Source organism: Canis lupus, chromosome 1, assembly GCF_011100685.1.
Source record: "Canis lupus familiaris isolate Mischka breed German Shepherd chromosome 1, alternate assembly UU_Cfam_GSD_1.0, whole genome shotgun sequence".
Taxonomy (NCBI): Eukaryota; Metazoa; Chordata; class Mammalia; order Carnivora; family Canidae; genus Canis; species Canis lupus.
Genome location: NC_049222.1, coordinates 118658218 through 118682639, shown reverse-complemented (window position 1 = coordinate 118682639; position 24422 = coordinate 118658218). Strand labels below are relative to the sequence as shown.

At 57.7% G+C, this 24422-nt stretch overlaps 1 protein-coding gene across 1 annotated transcript; it reads left to right on the top strand.

Annotated features, from left to right (window-relative positions):
• Positions 1-4141: 4141 nt before the first annotated feature.
• Positions 4142-23913, top strand: WTIP (WT1 interacting protein). The gene is given in 9 exon segments (XM_038529395.1): positions 4142-4273; positions 4276-4819; positions 10009-10110; positions 19074-19141; positions 19299-19361; positions 19522-19652; positions 20452-20503; positions 21183-21251; positions 23766-23913. Coding segments are annotated over 9 exon segments (1299 nt in total). The 3' UTR covers positions 23904-23913.
• Positions 23914-24422: the final 509 nt, after the last annotated feature.

The following is a 24422-nucleotide window of genomic DNA, read 5'->3' as shown; positions in this document are numbered from 1 at the left end:
CTCTAAATCTGGGGCATGTGGGTGGCTCAGTGAGCGTCTGCCTGTGGCTCAGGTCGTGACCCTGGGGGTCCGGCATCGAGTCCCACATCAGCCTCCCTGCACAGAGCCTGCCTCTCCCTCTGCCTGTGTGTCTGCCTTGTTTGTGTCTCATGAATAAATCTCTTAAAAAAATTAAAACTTTCTAAAAAAAAATTAAAAAAATAAAAATAAATAAATTAAATAAATAAAAAAAAAAATTTAAAACTTTCAATCTTGCAGCAAGTGATGACTTACGCAGGAAAGGGCTCTGAGGAAAATTTTACTAGAAGTACAAGTGCTCCAAGTAGGTCCCTCGGGCTTTTACTTTGAAACACACCAACAGTTCACGTTCTCTGTCCCAGAAAAGTGTACTCCTTGTGCACGCTGTCATTCACTTGTCCTATAAACGTGTACTGCATCCCTACTCTGCACTATGCTACACTTAGAAGACCTTGCCAACCTCGCCGGCCTGGGTAGAAATCTTTGAAAGCAGTAAGACACTAAGGGCTGGTGTTCACAGAAACTTCTTACCTACGCAGCAAGAGGTGGTGGTGGGATGGGGTTCCCGTGTGTTGTCCGGCTTCCCAGTTGCTCCTGTCAACTTCTAGCAGCACTAAAAATCATGAACACCCAACTTCCTGCTCAAAAATGTGCTAATGGACGCCTGGGTGGCTCAGCAGTTGAGCATCTTCCTTTGGCTCAGGGCGTGATCCCGGGGTTCGGGGATGGGGTCCTGCATCGGGTTCCCTGCAGGGAGCCTGCTTCTCCCTCTGCCTGTGTCTCTGCCTCTCTCTTTGTGTCTCTCATGAATAAGTAAAATGTTTACCAAAAAATATAACAAATCTGTACGAAGCAGCATCCCCAAATGTCCTGGCCCATGGAACTGCAGATGGCTGGGAGTTGGCCCCGGACAAAGTTTGTGTACAAATTCCCTTTCCTGGAAGCAGGGCAAGATAGTAAAGTAAAGGTCATTCCAAGGTGGCCACTTTCTCCCCGATGAAGGAAGCAAGCTGTAATCATCGGATCCTAACCCTGATTGTTAGATTGGGGAGCCAAGCCTGTCCATGGTTTCAGCTGTCAATGCTTTGACCCTCCTGTGTCCCTGAAGGGGATACCAGGACCAGGGGAAATTGGTGGATGCAAGTCTGGTTGAAAGAGCCGGGCCTCCAAGGAGAAGATGGAAAAATCCCTTTAGGCACAGCTCCCAGTAAGATGTCCTGCCAGGAGAGGAGCATCACAAAGAACACACCTTGGGTCTGCGTGGGAAGACTGGCTCTTAGGAGCTGAGCCCGAGAGGTACGGGTGGCCTTCCCCACTGCTCTCCCCAGGAAGCACTATTTTATGAGGGTAAAGATCGTTGCAGGCTGGAGAGAGAGAGGAGTGGATCCCAGAAACTCCTCCACGGGGAGTTTGGCCATGTGCCGCCATCCCTCTTCCCTAGGAACCCAAGTTCAACAGCCACACCTGATTGGCATCTGAGTGTGTCCTAAGACTGGGGAAACTCCTGACTTGTGTGCATAATGGGGGTCCAGACAATACAGACACTACAGGGGGTCTGAGGGAGACAGGAGGGGGGATCTTGAAGTCCCCGTTAGTGTAGACCTTCTGTGTAGGATCGGCCTCTGGGGAATTGGAAGGAAAAGACTACGGTTTAGGACTTGGTGTGAAACTAGACTGAACATGCCCTGAGTGTGTCCCCATCCCCAGAGCATGGGATGAGAGACAGAACCCCACAACTGTGTCGTGAACCGGCTCCTACTAGCTTCGGAGAGGTGATTATACTCCTTTCTTCCCCACTCCACGCAGTAACCCGCTTGAAATTGCCCACGGTGGTACTGCTGAATGCTACAAACCGGGGCTCCCGGTTGGTACGATTCTCCCCAAGAGCACTGGTTGTTGAACAGCTCTCAGCGCACCCCGGGCCCAGGAAGGAAGAGGCCGCAGAGAGAGGGGAACGCGGGGAACATCCCTACGTCGGTGGAGGGCGGAGAGGGCCTTAGCGGAGGTGGGAGCGAGAAAGCAGACATTTCAGATGGTTTGTGGGCATTCGTTATCAATTAATTAATTAATTACCATTAGAGCAGGCAATGTGTGTCGCTGACTCCAACACGCTGCTGAAGTCTGGTTGAAGGCTCTGGTTGGGCAGGTGGGGATGAAAGGGTTAAGAACTACCTGTGAGGGCGGAGAGGTCCTTCGCAGCAGGCCAGACGTCCTGGGACTGGATAGACTACGTCAAGAGGAGGAGAAACACTTGTGCTTGCGTCACCGTCTGCAGTTTGGACGCCTTCCCCAGAACAGTCTCGAGCATCGCTGCGCATAAGAGCGCTTTGGTTTGTTGATGACACTAAGACCGCGGAATCGCTCCTGCTGACGGGAGGCACCCACTACCCTCGCGCGGTGACACGCACGCCCGCCGGGCCACAGTCTTGCCAATGCTCCCATTTTTAAATAGTAGGTAATGTGCTGGGTGACAGGCGATGTTGCATTGGCCATTTTAATTTGCTGGTCTTCGAGCGGAGATCATTTCTCATGGGATGGCTCCTCTGGGTGTTTGCTCCCCCAAAACGCTTGCGTCCACCTGCACCTGCCCCCACCCCCAGCTCGGCTGCCTCGCACCGTCGAGGCCCGAGGTCCCCCCTGGTCAGGCTGCGCCACCACCGTCCCCACCCAGGCTCCCTGCCTCCCCGACCTTCCTGAAACTCTCTGAGCCTTTGGGGGGGCGGTTCCTGCCAAAGAGAGAAACCCTTCCCCACTCGAGTGGTTTTCCTGGGGCCACAGCAGGTCGCGCGCGGCGGGTGACGTTCGCTCTTCCCTACGAGCTGTTTGAAATACACCACAAGGGCTTTGTAGCTTGTGCCTCGTTCGCCTCCCTCCCCCCGGCGAGGTCCCCGGGGCTCCACCGTGTCCCAGGGCCTGCCTCCTTGGCGCCCCCCAAAGGCTCTGAGGGCAGCTGGGGGGAGAAGGGGGTGCCCCCCCCCCGCCCCGCCTGTGGCCCCCGCCTCTGGGCTCCCCGCCCCCGCGGAGCTTGAGGCTGCTTCCGGCCTGCCTGGGGGTGGGGGGGGGTGTGAGGGTGGGTGAGGGGGTGTGGTGGGGTGAGGGGGTGAGGGGGGGTGCGGGTAAGTGGGGGTGAAGGGGGTGGGGGTAAGGGGATGAAGGGGGTGGGGGTGTGGGTGGGGGTGAGGGGTTGGGGGTGAGGGTGTGTGTGGGGGGAGAGGGGGGATGGGGTGGGGATGGGGTGAGGGCGCGGAGCTTGAGGCTGCTTCCGGCCTGCCTGGGGGTGGGGGTGGGGGTGTGAGGGTGGGTGAGGGCATGGATGTGGGGGTGAGGGGGGCTGACGGTGTGTGTAGGAGGTGGGGGTGTGGGGGTGAACGGGGTGGGGGTAAGGGGATGAAGGGAGTGTGGGTGGGGGTGAGGGGTTGGGGGTGAGGGTGGGTGGGGTGGGGGTGGGGTGGGGGGTGAGGGTGTGGGGGGGGTGGGTGGGGGTAGGTGGGGGTGAGGGGGTTGAGGGTGGGTGGGGGTGAAGGGGGTGGGGGTACGGGTGGAGGTGAGGGTGGGGTGGCGGTGGGGACCCTGCGCACAGCGGCCCCCACGGGCCCGGCCTCCAGCCCCCCTCCCACCCCCACCCCCACCCCCCGCCCGGGGCCGCTGCGCCGCCAGGGGTCCGTCGAGGGCCCGGGGTCCTCCGGGGTCCGGGGGCGGCCGGCGCCGGCGAGGCGGAGGGGCCGTCGGTGGCCGCAGCGCGCAGCCCGGAGCCCGGAGCCCGGAGCCCGCCCGCCGCCCGCCGGCCGCCGCCGCCGCCACTCCCCCCGCATTCCACAGGCCGCAGCGCCGTGTCCTTCCTCGCATTCCTCCCCCACAAAGGAGTCCCTCCGCCCCGCGGCCGCCGGGGAGGGCGCGGCCCGGGCTCGCAGCGCGCCTCCCGCCGCCGCCGCCGCCGCCGCGCGCGCCTCCCCGCGGAGCCCGCGGCCCCCGGAGCGACCCCGGCCCGCGCGCGCCCCGCCCCGCCCCGCGCCCAGGGCTCCCGGGGCGGGCTCCGGGCTCGGGGCGGACGATGCGGCGGCGCGGCCGGAGCGGCGGCGGGAAGCGGAGGCGGAGGTGACGCGCCGGGGCCGCGGGCCGGGCCATGCAGCGCTCCCGGGCGGCCGCGGACCAGGCGGCCCTGCTCCTGGCCGGGCTGGCCCTGCGGGAGCCCGAGCCCGGCGGCGCCTCCCCGGGCCGGGGGCGGTGGGGGCCGGGGCCGGGGCCGGGGCCGGGGCCGGGCCGGGGGACGAGGCGGCGCCCAAGCCGGGCCGCAGGGGGAAGGGCGGCGGCGGCCCCGAGCGAGGCCCGCGGCGCACGGCGGCCGCCGAGCTCCCGGCGCAGCCCGCGAGCAGCCCGAGGGCCAGCCTGGCGGCCTCCGACGGCGGCAGCGCGCGCTCCAGCGGCATCAGCCTGGGCTTCGACCAGCGCCACGGCAGCCCGCGCTGCGGCCGCCCGGACCCGCGCCCCGGCCCCGGCCCCGGCCCCGGCCCCGGCCCCGGCCCCGGCCCCGGGCCGCCGTCGGGGGGCAGCGCGCGCTCCAGCGTGTCCAGCCTCGGCTCCCGCGGCTCGGCCGGCGCCTACGCCGACCTGCTCCCGCCCGGCGCCGGGCCCGCGCCCGCCCGCTCCCCGGAGCCCGCGCCGCCCGCCGCCTTCCCGCTGCCCGCGCTGCAGCTGCCCGCGGCCCGGGACGGCGGCCCGAGCGCGGCCGAGCGGAGGCTGGAGGCGCTGACCCGCGAGCTGGAGCGGGCGCTGGAGGCGCGCACGGCGCGGGACTACTTCGGTGAGCGGCGGGCGGCGCGCCGTCGGGGCGGGGGGAGGCCGCGGAGGGGGACCCGCGGACCCGGGGGGCAGGCCCGGGGGGACCCGCGGAGGCCGGGGAGGAAGGCCCGGGGGCGGGGGGGGGGGGCGCGGAGGCGCCCGCCGTTCCCGGGGTAGGTCGTGGCCGGGAACGGATCGTGCCTCCGTAGCCCTCAGCGCGGGCCTCTGCTCGGCCTGCACCCCGCCAGCCCCAGCCGGGTTGGGGACCCTGGCCTGCATCCCCCAGGCTGACCCTGGCCCGCATCCCCCAGGCCGACCCTGGGCCGCATCCCCCAGGCTGACCCTGGCCCCCATCCCCCAGGCCGACCCTGGCCCGCATCCCCCAGGCCGACCCTGGCCCGCATCCCCAGGCCGACCCTGGCCCGCCTCCCCCAGGCCGACCCTGGCCCGCATCCCCAGGCTGACCCTGGCCCCCATCCCCCAGGCTGACCCTGGCTCGCATCCCCCAGGCTGACCCTGGCCCTCATCCCCCAGGCCGACCCTGGCCCGCATCCCCCAGGCCGACCCTGGCCCGCCATCCCCAGGCTGACCCTGGCCCCCATCCCCCAGGCTGACCCTGGCCCGCATCCCCCAGGCTGACCCTGGCTCGCATCCCCCAGGCTGACCCTGGCCCCCATCCCCCAGGCTGACCCTGGCCCCCATCCCCCAGGCTGACCCTGGCCCGCCTCCCCCAGGCTGACCCTGGCCCGCGATCCCTAGTTCCTTGGAGATCTCGTAGGACCCTCCCTGCGTCGCTGAGAGGGAAGCAGGAAGACGAGGCACCTGGCCGGGGGTGGGGGGTGGGGGGGTTCTCATCCCCATCCGTGTGCTTCGTGCGTTTGCTCCCGCGGGCAGCTCAGGACCGCCCCGAGCTGGATCTCGACACAGGAGGGTGTGTAGGGGCCAGGCCAGGCCTGGGGGGCAGTCCAGGCGGAGGAAGAGTGTGAGCCGGGGAGGCGGGGAGCCCTGCGCTGCACCCCTGGCTCCCAGGGTGGCCGCCTGGGAGGGCCCAGGTGTTCAAGGGAGTGACTGGGCCACGGGTGGGTGGCCTTTGGGAGGGGGCGCCAGGAAGGGTTTCAGGCCCTCCGGGGGGTGGGGCGTTAGGGTGAGAATCTGCAGTTTGGTAGGTCTTGTGGCTGCTGTCAGGTGGCCTTGGGGGCACAGAGATGGGCGAGGGAGCTGTCGCCTCTCATGCAGGGCAGGTGCACCCGGGGGAGGGGGGGGGTCTTCTGGAGAGAATGACTCCGGTGCTCTGGTCTCCTGTCCCCCCCTGCAGGGCCCCGGGCGGGGTGGGTGCCGCAGGGCCTCTGCAGCTGCTGATGGCATCTTTGTGTGAAGCGAGGTGGCCGGACCCAAGCAGGTGGTGGGACGGTGGAGGGCGGGTGGCCCGAGACCTCAGAGGCCGGTGGTCATCCTCTCTAAAGGGCCCCGAGGGGTGGGAGGCGAGTGATGCTAGATCTTTTTTTGATTTTGTTTTTTTCCCCAAGGGAAGCCAGATCTAGGGAACATTTTCCTAATTTCGAAAAACTCGGGCAACTATCGGCTTGAATTGCTGATGACTTAGTGCTGATACTTGGCCTTCTGGAGCTCTAAAAGGTGGCTCTTTCACACACTCCACCTTGAAGAACGCAAAGTTCTGCAAAAGGAAGCGTGCAGGTAGCGTGAGCTCAAGCCGTGTGCGGGAGTCCACCCCCGCAGGGTGTTTCTTCCTCTCCTGCCGTCTCCCCCTTCTCCGGGGCCCTGACGCTCACTGACCTCCTGGGCCTTCTCTCCATTCATTTACATCTTTAGAACTTTCCCGTCTCTCCTCACAGAGTTCCACGGCCCTTAGCCAGCCAACAGCCTCAAGCTTCCAGAACCTCTTTTTTTTTTTTTTTTCTTTTTCCAGAATCTTTTTAACTTGGGCCACCTCCCTCCCTCCCTCCTCTGGAGCCACCACGGCCTCCCAGGGCCACACTCTGTTTTTGCTTCGCTGAGACGGCCACCTGGTCTCCCTGGTGCCTCAGTTTCCTCAAATGACCTCTGCTCTGCATAACCCCGACCCCCAGTCAGTGCCCCAGCACCCTTTTTTGCTGCTACACCGGCTGGCGGGGTGCTGGTCTTGAACCTCTGTGATCTGGGCACCACCCGTCGCGTGGCCCTAAGCCTTGGTTGGATCCTACTTTTATTCCCTCAGTCATCTTCGTGCCCTTCTGGCTCCTGCACTTGCCTTGTGCTTTGCTGCAAAACTTGAGGTCGGCACATGCAGGCAGCCTGGTACCCTCAGGGTGTCAAGTCCGCGTCCAGATCTGAGGACCAGGGTCATTCTGCCTCCAACCCCACCTCCTCCATCTTCGGCTCTCCTCTTTCCATTGGTCTTTTTCTTTGGTTGTAAGTATATCAAGGGTCTTTCATTAAAAGAAAAAGGGGAAAAAAAGAAAAAGGGGAGAAAGAAGCAAACCCACCCCTGCGTGGCCACCACGTCTCGCTGGCGTGCTCACCTCCTCCCATCGCCACACCTGGTTGGCACTGCCTTGCTCACCTGCCCCCCTTCAGGCTCAGCTCTCTGTCCCCGCTCACGGGACCGAGCCAGCTCTTGCATAGGACCCTGGTGACGCCCTGGCCCCGCCGGCGTTTGCCAGGCCTGGTCTCACCATCCCATCGGTAGAGTCCACCCTCTTCAAAATGCTGCGCTCCCTGAGTTTTGTGGAGACTGTGCACTTGGTTCTCCTCCTTTGGTGTCCTTTTTTTTTTTCTTATTCATGAGACACACAGAGAGAAAGAGGGAGAGACAGAGGCAGAGGGAGAAGCAGGCTCCCTGCGGGGAGCCCGATGCGGGACTCGATCCCGGGACCCCCGGATCATGCCCCAGGCTGAAGGCAGGTGCTCAACCGCTGAGCCACCCCAGCGTCCCTTCGGTGTCTTTTTATGAAAGTGATGCAAGCGCATATTTAGAAAAAACCCAAACCGGAGCAAACACTAGTCATACAAAGTCACAGCCTCCTGCGCTGCTTCCACGGCCTGGGGACTCTCGCTCTTCAGCGTGGCCTCTGGTAACCCCAGAGCCCGGGGACAAGAGCTAGGGGCAGGGCCTGGGTCATTTTCACTTTAGAAGGAGAAGCGGTGGGCTGTTGGGGGCCAGGCTGCAGGACACCCTGGACGTGGCCTTTGGGAGGAGAATTGGGGACTTGCGTCAGGCCCGGGGAGGGGGGCCCGAGAGGAGGGAATGGAGCCAAAACGGGAGAACAGAGGAGCTGCGATTGAGAGTCGGAGGGACCCGCGCACCCTGGACACCCCGAGCGGGCCCGGGGGCGAGAGCAGGTGGGGCGCGGGGGCGGGGGGCGTGGAGCCGCGTGTGGAGCCCCGCGGGCCTGCTGTGTCCCCTCCTGCGTTTTCCAAACCTCCAAGTCAGCAGTTGAGGTCCCGGGGTGACCTTTCACGGACGGATCTCGGTTTCCAGCTTCTCTTGAAAATCCTGACCCGTTAGCGGTTCTGGGCCTGCGTTCCCCCAGCAGCCGGGCGTGGCGGGGACCCCGGCGGCTCTGTTCTCCGGCCCCCTGGGCCCCCTGGGTCCCCCCTGGGCCGTCAGCCTCCCTTACGTTCCGGCCCGGGGAGGCCAGGCCCGGGAGCCCCCAGTAGAGCTGGGGCCGGGGTGCGCCAGGCCCCCGACGCCGCAGAGGAGTAGCCGGCGGCCCCCAGCAGCATCGGGCCGGGAGGTCCGCGGTCGGGACGCGGCCACCCCGGGCGGCGGGACGGGGACAGGCGCAACCGTGGCTGATGTCACCACCCCAGAGCTCTGGGGGAGACCGGAGGGAGAGCGTGAGGGCAGCGCGTCCTGGAGCAGCCCAGGAGATTAGGGTCTAGAAGGCCCGGGGAGCCCGTCTCCCGGCTCTGGGAGGGATGGGACACCCCGGGCGCTGAAGGGAACTTCGGACTTCAGGCTGGGCGCCCCGTTCTGGGTCCCAGGAGTCCCCCGGGACCAGTGCCTGGCTTCGTCCTGCCATTGCTGGTCACCCTTTTCCTTACCACGCACCCCTGACTGCTGGGCACCCCGGCCTGTGCTGCTAGAGGCGCGTCCCTCATCCCACCCAGTAATCCCAGGTGGCACCTTCCTCCCCGATTTCGTCCAGACCTTAGCTCAAATGTCACCCTGGCACTGGGGCCTTCTCCGTCATCCTATTGAAAGCTCACACGCTCAGATATATACTTCATCAGCCTTACGTCCCCCCACAGCGCTTGTCTCCACTGGAGATACCGCTTACCTGTGGTCACCCGTCCCCCGTGACCCCCCTCCCCGGCATAGAGGCTCCTCGAGCCCGGGGACTTCCCTGGTGCGTGGCCGGATCTCCAGCCCCTAAACCGTGGGACATGTGACAGGCCAGCAGTGTCGCTGTGCTGATGTGGGACTCAATCCTGGGTCTCCAGGATCACACCCTGGGCTGAAGGCAGATGCTCACCCACGGAGCCACCCAGGTGTCCCTTCTTTCTGGCTCATAGACAGCAGGAAGGATTTTCTATCAATCCAAGACTCTGGTCACTGGTGAAGGGGCTCAGAATGACTCTCAAGTATAAACGTGTCACTCGTGGGGCCCCCTGGGTGACTCAGTCAGTTAAATGTCTGTCTTCGGCTCAGGTCATGATTCCAGGGTCCTGGGATCGAGCCTGGCATCGGGCTCCCTGCTCAGAGGAGAGTCGGTCTCTCCCTCTCCCCCTGCTCGGGCTCTCCTGCCCCTCAAATAAATAAATAAAATCTTTATTAAAAATGTCCTTACTATTTTTAAAGATTACTTATTTATTTATTGGGAGAGAGCGTGTGTTTGAGGGTGCATGTGAGCAGGGGAAGGGGCAGAGGGAGGGAGAGACGCTCAAGCAGGCTCTGAGCTGAGCAGGGAGCCCGACGTGGGGCTCGATCTCCCCACCCTGAGATCACAACCAAGAGTCAGATGCTGAGCCGACTGAGCCACCCAGGCGTCCTGCGTGTCGTTGGTATTTTGATGCCAAGGGCGGTGCCGGGGACTCTGCTTACTTCTTTGAATCTCAAAGAGCAGCAGACACAAACCCAGGACACCCTCGTGGTTCCCACGTTAGCTGTTAGCTGTTAGTACCTGAGCGATGGAGGCCTTGGGAAGCTCATTGGCCCCAGGTGAGGCAGCCTTAGGTCGGGGGCTGACCTCTCCTGCTTCTCTCCCGTAGGCATTTGCATCAAGTGCGGGCTTGGCATCTACGGAGCGAGGCAGGCCTGCCAGGCCATGGGGAGCCTCTATCACACGGATTGCTTCACCTGTGACTCCTGTGGTAGGTGACCTCTTCCTCGGCCCTCTGACACCTAAGTGCCCAGCACCTGCCACCAGCTCTGGCCCAGGTGGAGTGTGGAGGAGGCTGAGTTGTGGCCCCTCTCCTTCTGGGCCTGGCCTGCTTGGGAGGTCCAGGCCCCCGGGGAGATCCGCTGGGCCCTGGGGAGGGAGGTGTGGAACCAGGAGGGGAGCCCTGTGCCGCCAGAGGGAAAGGCTGCCCCTCGGGCCCTTGGCCTTGGGGCCCCATGTCTCCTGGCTGCCTGGGTGGGGCGCGTGGTGCTAGAACTGTGCTTCCTGCCTGGGCGTGGGGCTGCTATTTCTTTTCCCTGCAGTTTACTTATTGTTTTTCTCCCAAGTATCAACTAAAATGTTATAATTTAACCTAGACGAAATTCTAAAAAGAAAAAAGTAGCTATTATCCAACCAACCTAATAAATCTTCACTCTTGATTCCACCCTCTTTTCTTCAAGCTTTGCCCCGAAGCAAATATCTTTCATTTATTGATACTAAGCACTTTAATATTTTATGTTACAGGAGTGTAGTACACGCACAGTGTTAAGTCAGAGTGTCCTGAGAAGCTGTTTTTGCCATAGCAGAAACCACTCCTCTTTCCATTTCTGGTCCCATTCCCCAGAGGCAACTGCTTGGTACTTTTTTTTTTTTTTTTTAGCAGTTTCTAGAATCTAGTACACATCCCTGCATCTGTAACAATCATACACTGCTGTCTCTTTTTCTTTTTTAAAAAAGATTTTATTTATTTCTTTATTCAGAGAGTGCGGGTGGGGATGTGCCATTTTCAGACTTATTTTTGCTTTGACAGATGAGGAACAGGTTCTTACACTGCCCACTTCTCTTCCTTCCAGTTTTCTGAGTGTAATTCCATCATAAGTTGTGGTCAAGGGACGCCTGGGTGGCTCAGTGGTTGAGCATCTGCCTTCAGCTCAGTCATGATCCCGGGATCCTGGGATCGAGTCCTGTGTCAGGCTCCATGCGAGGAGCCTGCTTCTCCCTCTGCCTGTCTCTGCCTCTCTCTCTCTCTGGGTCTCTCATGAACAAATAAATAAAATCTTTAAAAAAATTAAATTAAATAAATAAGTTGTGATTAAGTCAATAAGCCAGGTTTATGTTACTTTGAGTATTTAAAAATTCACGGCAGAGCCAAAAATTATACTGTGATCACATTCTGTAGTTTTTTACGTTTCCTTTTTTTTTTTTTTCCTTTTTTAACCTTTTCTTTCCCTTGTATTGGCTTGTTTCATCCTATCTTTGTCCCTCCACCTCCTTCCCCAGGCCCCATTATATAAGGCATCCTACTGAATTTCCACTGGGAGGCCCTCTGGACCCCTGTGGAGTGCCCATTCATTGCTTTGCCCTGTTGTATCCTCCCTGCATTGAATCCACTCTTTCCTGGAAGCTTTTAGCTGGGGAGAACAGAGATGCTGCTGAGGAGGCTTAAACTCAGAATATTTTTTGGCTCCCTGAACTGGGAACCCAGAGATAAGGGCTGGCTTCAGGTTGTGATTGATCTAGTGGCTCAGGCCCTATGAGAAGCTTGGCTCGGTTTCTCTTGGGTTTGGCTTTTGCCTTGGGGCAGCTTTTTTTAGGGTGGTGAAATGTCTGAGGCAGCTTGAGACTTCCATTGGTGCCCCGCTGGTCTGGAGGAAGAGGGGACATCTGTTCCGGTCACATTTTTGGAAATTTCTTTTCCAGAAAGCACCTAGCAAATATCTCTTTGTATGTCATTGGCCAGAGCATCTCACACATCCATTCCTGAGCCAGTCTTTTTGGCGGTGGGGAGTGTGATGATTGATTGACCGACTTGCCTGCGTCTCTGAGTAATACCGTAATAAGGGAGGAGGAGTTATCTTTATACTAATCAAGCCCATCGAGGGATAAGGGGAGTGGATTCAGGCTTCCCTTGAAGGAACCAGGCTGTCTGAGGTAAGGTTGGCTACTGAACAACGTGGAGGAGAAAGAAAGAATCAAAGCTGTGAAGCATTGCCTACGAGATTTTGCTCCCGTTACCTAAGAAAGGGCACGTGGGAGGTCAGTGTTCTGAATTCTGCTCTAAAATGCCTTTATTCTATGCTCATACATCGTAGTTTGGAATAGATTCCTAAATTTGAAACATTTTTCACTCCGCATTTTTTTTAATCTTTTTTTTTTTAAGATTTTATTTATTTATTTGAGAGAGAGAGTGAGTGAGAAAGAGCACAAGAGGGCGCAGGAACAGGAGTGGGGATGAGGGTGTGGGGAGGAACAGAAGGAGAGGGAGAAGCAGGCTCCCCGCTGAGCAGGGAGCCCAGACTCGGGGCTTGATCCCAGGACCCTGGGATCATGACCTGAGCCAGAGGCAGCTGCTTAACAGACTGAGCCACTGAGTGTGTGTGTGTTTGTGTGTGTGTGTTTTAAAGATTTTATTTTTAAGGAATCTCTACATCTGACTTGGGGCTTGAACTTACTACCCTGACTGTGATCAAGAGTCCTACTCCCCAAGGCCTCAGCCAGCCAGGCGTCCCTCACTCAGCATTCTGAGGTCGTAGTTTTACCTTCCAGCGGCCACTGTTGCTGCTACGTTCTGATGCCCTTCTGATTCACGTTTGTGTGTGCGTGCTCCGGGTTTTCCTTTGGGGAGCTCTTGGGAGGACTGTCACGTTGCACAAGTCCTGGCTACAGTGGCCTCTGGGCAAGGCCGTGTGCTGCCCAGTTCCAGGTGGTGTCACTGACCTCGATACAACGGCAGCCGTGCTCTTGAAGTTGGACGATACAGCTTGTGTGTTTTATTTATGTGTGGTGTAGGCTTTTTACCACTGCGGTTGTCCTGGGCACACACAGAGCCCTGCGAGACTGGAGATTTGCCCCCTTGGTTCTGGGAATTTTTTGTGTGTGTGTACTAGTTATTTTATTCCCCTTTTTTTCTCCAGAACCGAATTCACCAGTGTATAATCAAGATAATACATTATGTCCAAGTTGAGTTTATTTGAAGACGACTAGGCCGGATTCACATTAAAAAACTCATTAATGTATATATAGATGCCTGGCTAGCTCAGTCGGTAGAGTGTGCGGCTCTTTTTTTTTTTTTTCTTTGAGAGAGATTTTATTTATTTATTTGAGAGAGAATGAGAAAGAAAGAGCACAAGCGAGACTCCATCCAGGACCCAGGGATCATGACCTGAGCCCAAGGCAGATGCTTAAGTGACCGAGTCACCCAGGCGTCCCTAAAGTTTCAGGTCTTTTATCAATTTAGGGAAAAATCTTAGCTATTTTATTTTCAAAAATTGCTTCTCTCCCATTCTATTATTTACTTCTAGAATTCAAATTCGGAGTAGTAGACTTTCTTATTCTATTGGGTCTCTTAATCTCTTCCTCTCATATTATCCATTTCTCTGTCTCCAATTCTGTTTAATTTCCTCAGATCTGTCTTACAGAAACTAGAATCCAGATCACTTATTTTTGTCTTCAGCTGCGTTTTTTCTCTTTAAAGATTTATTTATTTATTTATTTATTTATTTATTTATTTATTTATGATAGACAGAGAGAGAGAGAGAGAGAGAGAGAGGCAGAGACACAGGCAGAGGGAGAAGCAGGCTCCATGCAGGGAGCCCGATGTGGGACTCCAGGATCGTGCCCTGGGCCAAAGGCAGGCACCAAACCTTTCAGCTGCGTTCAACCTCCTACTGAACTCTTTCATTGAGTTTTTCATTGCATTAATTGGATTTCTTTTATTTCTAGAAGTTCTCTTTGGTCCTTTTTTTTAAAAAAAATATTTATTTATTTTTCCTTTGGTCCTTTTTTCAAAATTTGCCTCAACATTTTTGATAGTGTCTTGCTTTTTTTTTTTTTAGGATTTTATTTATTTACTCATGAGAGACACGGGGGGGCGGGGCAGAGACACAGGCAGAGGGAGAAGCAGGCTTCCTACGGGGAGCCCCATGTGGGACTCGATCCCAGAACTCCAGGATCACGTCCTGAGCCAAAGGCAGATGCTCAACCGCTGAGCCACCCAGGCGTCCCAGAAGATTTTCTTTTTAAGTAATTTCTACACTCAACATGCGGCTCGAACTCCTATCCCTGAGATCAAAACTCACATGCTGTACTAAGCCAGCCAGGCACTCCTATACTTTTTTTTCCTAGCAATGGAGTTTCTGGGTCCTGGAGTAACATTTGTGTCACTTTAATATATGCTGCTAAGCGGTTTACCACAGTAGACAAAACAATGTATTATCCCACTGGCAATGTATTAGAATTCCAGTTTTTCCTCTTTCCCACCAGCAGGTAGCATCGTCAGTCTTCCACCATTCGAGTGGGGGTGGTGTGGTATATTAATGAGATTTTATTTTATTTTATTTTATTTTATTTATTTATTATTCTTTAAAGCTTTTGTTTATTCATGAGAGACACACAGAGGCAGAGACACAAGCAGAGAGAGGGAGAAGCAGGCTCCCTGTGGGGAGCCTGAGGCAGGACTTGATCCTGGGACCCCAGGATCATGCCCTGGGCCGAAGGCAGGTGCTCAACCGCTGAGCCACCCAGGCACCCATGACACTCTGTTTCATCACATGGTTTTGTAATTTTTGATTGTGGAGGTCAGCCTGTGGGAATTGGGTGAGGTCTGTGTGGAGGGAGATTTCCCCGGGGGAGTATTTTTTTTTAAGCTTTTATTTTTTTAAATATTTATTTATTTATTTTTAAAGACTTTATTTATTTAATCACGAGAGACAGAGAGAGAGAGAGAGAGAGAGAGACAGAGAGAGGCACAGGCAGAGGGAGAAGCAGGCTCCATGCAGGGAGGCTGACATGGGACTCGATCCCGAGTCCCCTAAGTAACCTCTGTACCCAATGTGGGGCTCCAACTTGCATCCGCGAGATCAAGAGTTGCACGCTCTACCGTCGGAGCCAACCAGGCGCCCCCCCATCCATGTATTAGTAGCTCGCTCCTTTTTATTGCTGAGTAGAATTTTATTGTATGAACATACCACAGTTTGTGGTACGTTCACACACTGATAGATTGTGCTGTGAACATTCTCGTACAGGTCATCTGTGGACAAATGTTTTCATTTCTCTCTCGGGTAAATTCCAAGGAGTGGAATTTCTGGGTCATAGGCTAAGTGTATGTTTAACTTCATAAGAGACTGCCAAACTTTTCCAAAGGGGGTTGTGCCATTTTCATACTCCCACTAGAAATGTTAGAGTTGGGTTATTCTATGTGTTTGCCAACAAGTGGTATTTTCGTCTTTTTAATTCACCCATTCTAATGGATGAGAAATGGTATCTCTTGGTTTTAATTGCATTTCCCTGATGACTAATAAGGTTGAGCGTCTTTTTTGTCTGCCTCTTGGCCATTTATATCTTCTTTTATGAAGTCTGTCCGGGTCTTTTGCTCAGCTTTTGAATTGAGAGTTACTTGTCTTTTATTACTTAGACTATATATATTCTGAGTAGAAGTTTTTTTCAGATGTATGTTTTATGAATATATTCTCATGGCATTTTTTTTTTAAGTAGGCTCCATGCCCAGCATGGAGCCCAGCATGGGGCTTGAACTCACGACCCTGAGATCAAGACCCGAGCTGAGATCAAGAGTCGGAAGCTTAACCGACTGAGCCACCCAGGCACCCCTCATAATGTACTTTTGTGTATGGTATGAGGTGAGGAATTGAGTTTCATTTTTGTTCCATATTTCATTTTTTCCCTTCAGTTGTCATAGCACCATATGCTGAAAAGACTTTGCTTTCCAACTTGTGTGTTTATTGAAATATTTATGGGTCTATTTTTGCATTCTGGTCTGTTCCACTGATCTTTAGGTCTTTCCTTACCCCAATATTACACTGTCTTGATTACTTGAAGTCTTAAGATAGGCAGTGTAAGTCTTCCAGAATTGTTAATCTTTTGCAAGATTATTTGGCTATTTTGGTTCTTTGTATTTTTATATAAATTTTAGAATTGGAAGGCAGCCCTCAACGCAAGGGTTTGAAAGAAGAAAAGAATGAAACAGAGTAGAATGGCATGTCAGTATCCACAAAAAAATAAGAATGCTGGGATCTTAATTGTGTAGTGTTGCACGTACAAATCAATTTGGGGAGAATTGATGACAGAACATTTGAAGCCACGAAGATGATGGTCAGGGACTGAGAGGTTTTTTTTTTTTTTCCCTACGTGCAAGCTGATGAGTTTGTCTGCCACTGTTCCACCGATGCTGACTGAAGACATGAGTCTCCTGGGGCAGAAGCTCACAGCCCTGCAGGCAGGATGAGCCTCACATTTGAATCCTTGTGCATGCCCTCAAGTCCCATGGGGGTGACGCAGGGGGGGGCCAGGCGGGTGCTGCAGAGCAGTGGGTCTCTGTAAAGGCTGGGAGCCCTGAGCTTAGGGAGCCCTCATGTTTTATAGTGGGCTGCCAGCAACGCTATGTGACCTGTGTTTCTGAGAAGCACATTATCTGTATAAACTGGACAGCAAACAAACCTGCTTTCGACTTCAGAGGGACATAAGCCATCTTTGTTTTCTAAGCCGTTTGTTCCACAGATGTCCTTGGGGAGGTAGTTCCGAACGAAAGCTGCCAGTTCCCTGTAACATATGCAGAAGTGTGAGAGACCCAAGGGGGAGCTGGTCTTCCAGCAACGGTAGATTGTTCTACTCATGGAGGTTTTTTTTTTTTTTTTTAAGATTTTATTTATTTATTCATTCATTCATTCATTCATGAGAGACAGAGGCAGAGACACAGGGAGAAGCAGGCTCCATGCAGGGAGCCCGACGCGGGACTCGATCCCAGGACTCCAGGACCATGCCCTGGGCCAAAGGCAGGCGCTAAACCGCCGAGCCACCCAGGGATCCCCTATTTATGGAGGTCTTTTGAAATTCCTCTCATCAAAGTCTCGTTTGGCAGAGTGAGGGTCACACATATCTCTTATTAAATTTATCCCTCAATATTTTGCAGGGTTTGGGGGAGGCTGTTATAAATGCAATTTTAAAAATTGTAAGTTCTTTTTCCACTCATTCATTACAGGATATACAAATATATTTGGTTTCACATTTCACATTCTACAACCCTGCTAAGCTCATTTATTAGTTCCGGTAGGGTTTTTTTCAGGTAGATTCCCTATGATTTTCTATATAACACAATCATATCCTGAAGAAAGATAGTTGTACTTTTTCCTTTCCAATTTTTAATTTTTTTCCCCTGTCATATTGCACTGTGTAGGGCCTCTAGTCCCATGCTGAATCCTAAGGGGAAGGAAAAGCCTCTAATGTTTCCCCCTAATGTCTGATGGCAGGTCACGGTTTCTTGCAGGTGCCCTTTATCAGGGGAGGAGGCTCCCTCCTGTTCCTTGTTAGGCGCTGTGGTTTTTCTCCTGACTCCGGTGGGCTGCCTCTAACAGCAGGCAGGTCTGCTGGGGCTCTTGTTTTGACAGGAACACCCCTTTCACGAGGGCCTTAACTGGTGAGAGTTATACTTCTAATGTTCACAGATTATGACAATTCATTCTGGAACGTCTGCTCTGAGTCCCACTGAAGTGATTTTTTAAAAAACATTTTATTAGGGATCCCTGGGTGGCTCAGCGGTTTAGCACCTGCCTTTGGCCCAGGGCATGATCCTGGAGACCCAGGATGGAGTCCCACATCAGGCTCCTTGCATGGAGCCTGCTTCTTCCTCTGCCTGTGTCTCTGCCTCTCTCTCTGTGTCTCTCTGTCTCTCTCATGAATGAATGAAATCTTTAAAAAAATTATTATTTTTATTTTTAAATATATTTTACTTATTTATTCATGAGAAACACAGAGCGAGAGAGGCAAAGACACAGGCAGAGAGAGAAGCAGGCTCCACGCAGGGAGCCCGACGTGGGACTCGATCCCGGGTCCCCAGGGTCACGCCCTGGGCCAAAGGCGGCGCTAAACCGCCGAGCCACCCGGGCTGCCCCTTAAAAAACACTTTAAAAATATTTATTTATTTTAGAGAGAGACAGAGATCATGGGCGGGGGGGTGTACAGAGAATCTCAAGCAGACTCTGCTGAGCACAGAGCCTGATGCGGGGCTTAATCTCATGATCCTGAGATCATGACCTGAGCTGAAACCAAGAGTCAACTGACTGTACCACCCAGGCACCCCTGAAGCAATTTTTTTTTTTTTTTAAGATTTGTTTATTCATGAGAAACACAGAGAGAGGCAGAGACAGAGGCAGAAGGAGAAGCAGGCTCCCTGCGAGGAGCCTGATGTGAGACTTGATCCTGGGACTGTGGGATTGTGACCTGAGCCAAAGGCAGATGCTCAACCGTTGAGGCACCCAGGGGTCCCACAAATGTATTTTTTTTTAAAGACTTTATTTCTCTGACAGAGAGAGAGAAAGTATAACCAGGGGGAGCAGGAGAAGGAGAAGCAGACTCCTCACTGAGCAGGGAGCCCGATTCAGGACTCGATCCCAGGACCCTGGGATCATGACCTGAGCTGAAGGCAGACGCTTAACTCATTGAGCAACCCAGGCGCCCCAGCAAATGTATTTTTAAAAATTGACCAGAACAGCAGTTTACACATGAAAAGCACTTCCTTATATATTTGCTTTGAGAACCTCTTACAACAATCTGTCAGTGGGTTCTGTTTAATTTAAAAAATATATTTGTTACTTTATCTTTTTTAAGATTTTATTTATTTATGATAGAGAGAGAGAGAGAGAGGCAGAGACACAGGCAGAGGGAGAAGCAGGCTCCATGCAGGGAGCCCGACGTGGGACTCGATCCCGGGACTCCAGGATCGTGCCCTGGGCCAAAGGCAGGCGCTAAACTGCTGAGCCACCCAGGGATCCCAATCCCCTATTTATTATTTTAATAGTAATGACCTACTAATAAAGGGAAATGTTAAAATTTGCCCATAATCTGCTTCTCATCTGTTGGAGAAGAGTCCTGAGAAATGGAACCAGGGGCTCGTCGCTGGGTTCCAGTGGCCCAAGGCCCCCTTCTCGATCCCCGTCCTTGCAGGGAGACGACTTCGAGGGAAGGCGTTCTACAATGTGGGTGACAAAGTCTACTGCCAGGAGGACTTCCTGGTGAGTCGGAGCTGGGCCCTGGCTGGTGCCTTGGGTGGGAGCAGGGGAGGAGGCCCTCCTGCTTCACAGGGAGACCTGGGGCCAGGGAGGCAGGTGCTGGCTGAGCAGCGAGTGCCCCTTTGTCACCTAACATTCTGGATCCCTTGTGTCCCGTCAGTACTCCGGGTTCCAGCAAACAGCCGACAAGTGTAGCGTGTGTGGACACCTCATCATGGAGATGGTGAGACCCTCCCCCAGCCTCCTGGAGCCCCTCTGACAAGAGCGGTCTTAGGATCCCCCGTCACCTGTTGCAGACCTGCCAAGGGCTCAGAGCCAGAGCCTCTTCGGGGGCTGTGCTGAGCCTTCGTCTGCACTGACCCTTCAGTGCCTCCCACCTCCAGATCCTGCAGGCCCTTGGGAAGTCCTATCACCCAGGCTGCTTCCGGTGCTCGGTGTGCAACGAGTGCCTGGACGGGGTGCCCTTCACAGTGGACGTGGAGAACAACATCTACTGTGTCAGAGACTATCACACGTGAGTCCCAGCGCCGTGGGGCAGGTGACCCCCGCCGTTTCTCCCGCCTCCCCGGGAGCATCTTTCCCCCCTGCCTGTCTGGGTTCTCCATTCCTGACCTTTCCACCTCCAGCCTCCCCATCAGTCGGTCCTCAGTGGTGGGCGCAGGGCCTGGATCTGTCTGGAACCCTCTCTTGGATGATTCAGCGCCAGTCATCTCTTTTCTCTCCCTGCCTTTGCCTGCATGTTCCGTCTTCTTAGTCGGCGGTGGGGGCGGGGCGGGGACACTCTCCTGGCTGCCCCACCTGCACCTGTCCCTCTGCTCCCAGGGGCCGACCACCTCCCTTGGTGGGGGGCTTGGAGCCTCTGCAGAGTCCTTTCCCTGGCCGGCTGGCGTCCACGTGAGCAGCCAGTCCTTTCCCCCAGCTGTGGCTCCAGGCCCGGCCTGCTGAGCTCTGGTCCCGTGCGGCTGCCGCGCGTGGGGTTGGTGCCCTGCATGGATCACGAGTACTCACTGTGGAGCTGGGCTTTGTGGGTGTCTCAGCTAGGGGAGGCCCCCCCCCCCGGACAATTAGGGGAGAGGGTAAGGAGAACCCGAAGCCATCCCGGAGGAGCTGATGGGGTGGCTGTGAATTGGGGAGCCAGATGAAAGGCCCAGAAGGCACCGCAGAGGCTGCCCCCCTACAGTGTGTCCACATAAGGAAAGGGGTCCTGAGGCTTGGGGCCATGTCGAGGGGCTCCCGTGGGTGGGTGGGTCTGCCTTTCTGCCCTTGGCCTCTGGCCACTCAGGGGTCACTCCCGGTTTCCTTTATTCTTCCAGGGTTTTTGCACCAAAATGTGCCTCCTGTGCCCGTCCCATCCTCCCTGCACAGGTAGGAACCACTCACGTGGAGATGACCAGGTGCCTGGCCCAGCCTTGCCTGGTTCTGCTCAGGCTGGCCCCAGGCCTTGGGCCCCCGGGGGAGGAGGAGCAGATGCTCCTGCCCCGTATCCCTCAGGGCCGAGGGCTGTGTTGTGCCCATAAGCACCCGTGTGTCCCAGCAAGAGTTAGAAGTGGTGGCCCTCAGCTCCGTTGCCCACGGACGTAAGGATGGCTCCGCGGGTCTGTTCGCCCTGCAGGCTGAGGTGGTGGGGGGAGCAGGCGAGAGAAGGTTGCAGTCTGTGCAGGAGACATCCTGGGGGGGCTCTCCGGCACTGTGCCTTCCACCCACGCTGGCTCTGCCCCAGGCTGGTGTGCCTGGGGAGGCAGGACTGGCGGTGGCCCTTCCTGACTGCAAAGAACTGAAAAGAACATGTAGACACACGTAGACACTCACGTGACAGCTCTCACGGATGCGTGTGCGTGCTCTTGGGTGTCGCTGCGGGGGGACATCCATTCGTGTGCACCTGCCGATGCCCGTTCTGCCCGTGGGAGCACCACAGGCAGGGTCCACATGGGCACGAATGCGCACCTGCCACGACCAGGCCGTGTTGTGTAGGTGTGTACACCCCACACAGGTCGCCCCAAACCCCAATTTGCTGACTGTGTCCGAACCCCATCTCTTCCTCCAGGGCTGTGAGACGACCATCCGTGTGGTGTCCATGGACAGAGACTACCATGTGGAGTGTTACCACTGTGAGGTAAGCCTGGGCCCCCCCGGAATGCTGGTGGCTGGGCACCCCCCCTCCATGTAGGACCCTTTTTTTAAAAAAAAAAAAAAAAAAGATTTTTATCTGTGAGAGAGCACGAGTGGGGGGGCGGGGAGAGGGAGAAGCAGGCTCTCCACTGAGCAGGGAGCCCGACACTGGACTCGATCCCAGGACCCCAGGATCCCGACCAGCGCCGAAGGCAGCCGTTTAACCAACTGAGCCAGCCAGGTGCCCACACGCAGGTGTCCACTTCTCTCGGTGTCCTGTGGGCCCAGCTCCCCGGCTCTGGTTCTGTCCCGCACTCCCCGCCGCCCCAGGGGGCCCTCTCCCTTCTCCCCAAGCTATGTCCTCAGCCCACTTCCTATTGGATCAAATATTTACTGAGGGTCTCCAGGGGGTGGGGTGCTGGGGATGCACAGGGATGAGCCTGGAGCCCCCACTCTTGCAGCAGGGATGAGTGCTCTGGCAACGTCTACACAGGTCGTTACCGCAGTCACGGTGACTTGTCAGAGTAGGTGGGAGGCCTTGGAGAATCAGGGAAGGCTTTCAGGAGAGGGGGACGCCCCAGCTAAGACGGTGCCAGGGCGAAGGTGCGCAGCTGAGTCAGGAGGAGTTGGCAGGAGCTGGGACGTGAGGCTGAGGACCACGCACTGATCCTGGGGGCGGTGGAAAAGGGTGACACGGTGGCAGGAGCACTTTGGGGAGGGGGCTCTTGGCCGTGCGGAGAAGGGCGGGGCTGCGGTCCTGGCTCGGGGTGGCTCGTGGGGTTGCGTGCTCGCCAGGCAGTTAAAAGGGACTGGGTTTGGTCAGTGACCGGACAGGGCAGTTTGGGGGTTAGGAGGTGGCCACGGGGAGCCCTGGAGAAAGTGAGGGCGTGGGGGGGAGCGGAGAGGTGCCCTCATCTGGGGCCCCGGGGACGCCCGAGTCCAGGGGCAGCAGCTACACGGGCTGGAGTTCAGACTCTGGCTGCGGGCCTAGGAATTTGGGAGTCGGGGCACCCATAGGTCTCTCTTCTCTGATACTCTCCCCCGAGGTCTCCAGTGGTTTGGGCCCCCCCAAATTTTCAACTCAAGGACAGTGGGCCCTCTTTGGGGCCTGGAGAACCTCATGAGGTGGTCACCTGGGCACTTGTAGGGCTCACCCCTCTGCTCCCCCGTCTCCAGGGCCCGAGGGTCCGTGTCGCGTATCTCGCACCCAGAGCAGGGGACGTAGGATGAGACCCAGGCCTTGCTGCCGCGTGGCTGGAAGCCAGAGGCCCGTGTGGGGGAGGCCAGGGCGCGAGGGAGTCTCCCAGGGAAGTCGCAGCGGCAGGAGAGGGGCCCAGCACAGCCCAGCAACGGTGACCTTTGAGGGGTGCTGAGGGGCCATACGGGGAGGCCAGGCCGAGTGAGCATAGGAGAGGTGGGAGAAAAGCCGAGAACAGCATGTCGGGCCTCAGCCCCAGGGAGAAGCGGGAGGGAGGGTCAGCGAGAGCTTCAGTGGCACTCAGGGGACGGCCTGGAAGCAGGTGGCCCTGGTAGGGGCAGGCGGCCCAGCGGGAACTGGGATCCTGCTGCGGGACCCGGGAAGGAGGCGCCCTAGTTCCCCCGTGGCAATGACAGGGCGTCCTGTCTGCTGTCCTGGGGGCCGTGGGGTCCCCCTGGGGCCTCTGAGCACTAGAGCAGGGCGATCAAGGCAGGCTTCAGGGGTGGGGCGCCAGGGCCGGGGAGACCCTTGTCCCCAGGCCTCCCTGGTGTGTGGTGGTTAGCGGCAGGGCCCGGTGCGAGCAGGACAGGTGTTGGGGTCAGGGCTGCGGAACCGTCAAAGCAGGGTAGCCCTGGGTGTGGTGGGAGTGTGACCAGAGGGGGCTCCTTGGGGAGGGGACGGAAGAGGTTGTGTGGCGGCCTTGCCCTCCATGACCCTCGTGTGTGTGGGGGCGAGGGAGGCAGGAGGGAACCCCTGGGTGGGGAGGCAGGAGGGGACCCCTGTGGGGGGGGCAGAAGGCACTTCTCAGTTGTCACTGTCCTGCTCTCAGTGGCTTTCTGCCGTGGACCCTCCCTCCGAGACTCTTGAGACTCTTCGCTGTGCCCTCGGGTCCACCCAGTTTGGGTTTTTTCTAACTTGGGCCCCATCCCTCCGGCTCAGCTCCGCCTCCCCCTCCCCCCCCCAGGGAGTCTGGGCGCCTGAATCCACTTCTCTTTTCTGGTTCTCTGGGCTCCCTGCGCTCCCTGGGAGGCGCTGTTTGTTGCTGTTTTTAATTTCTTTGAGGTGGGGGGAGAGGGAGGGAGAGAGCCCCCGAGCGCGCGGGGAGGTGGGGGGTGCGGGGTCGGGCAGCCCCAGCGGCCCCTCGGCGTGGGGTGCGCGCTCATCTCCCCGCCCTGAGGTCGCCCCCTCCGCGCCCCATCGCGGGTCCTTACGAGCCGCCCCCTCCGCCCCCTCCGCGCCGCGGCTCCCGGGCCGCCCCCCCAGCCGCCCTCCCTCGGGCGCCCCCGCGCCCCGCTTACCCGCCGGCTGTGCTCTCCCTAGGACTGCGGGCTGCAGCTGAGCGGGGAGGACGGACGCCGCTGCTACCCCCTGGACGGCCACCTGCTGTGCCGCCGCTGCCACCTGCGGCGCCTGGGCCCGGGGCCCCTGCCCTCGGCCGTGCACGTCACGGAGCTCTGAGCGGGGCGGGGCGGGGCCGCGCGGGCGGGGGCGGGGCCGGGGCGGGGCCGTGTCGGAGCCGGGCGTCCGCCCCCCGCGCCCCCCGCGCCCCCCGCGCCCCCCGCGCCCCCCGCCCGGCCGAGGGGCCGGCCCCCGGCGAAGCTGCTGCTATTTATTCACCGTCTGTGCCTGCCGGCCGCCCTGCCCTCCTCCGTCCTCCCTCCTCCCTCCTCCTCCCTCCCCTCCTTCCCTTCCTCCCTCCCCCCCCCACGCCTGCCGTTCCCGGGTCCCCCGCGCCCCTCCGCCTGGGGCGGGCACCCAGACCGCGTGCAGGGGCGCGGCGTGCGGGGCCGGCCCCCTCCCTCCCGGAGCGCCCTCGGGGCAGGGCTGGTCTAGCAGGCGGGGGCCTGGCCGAGGGCCCGAGGGCGCGCGTGTCCCGGCGGGTGGGGGTCCCGGGCGGGTGGGGCCCCCTTGGGGCGGGGCCGCGGAGGAGCCCCGCCTTCGGCCGCCGCGGGGTGGCCCCCGGGGTTCCGCCGGGTG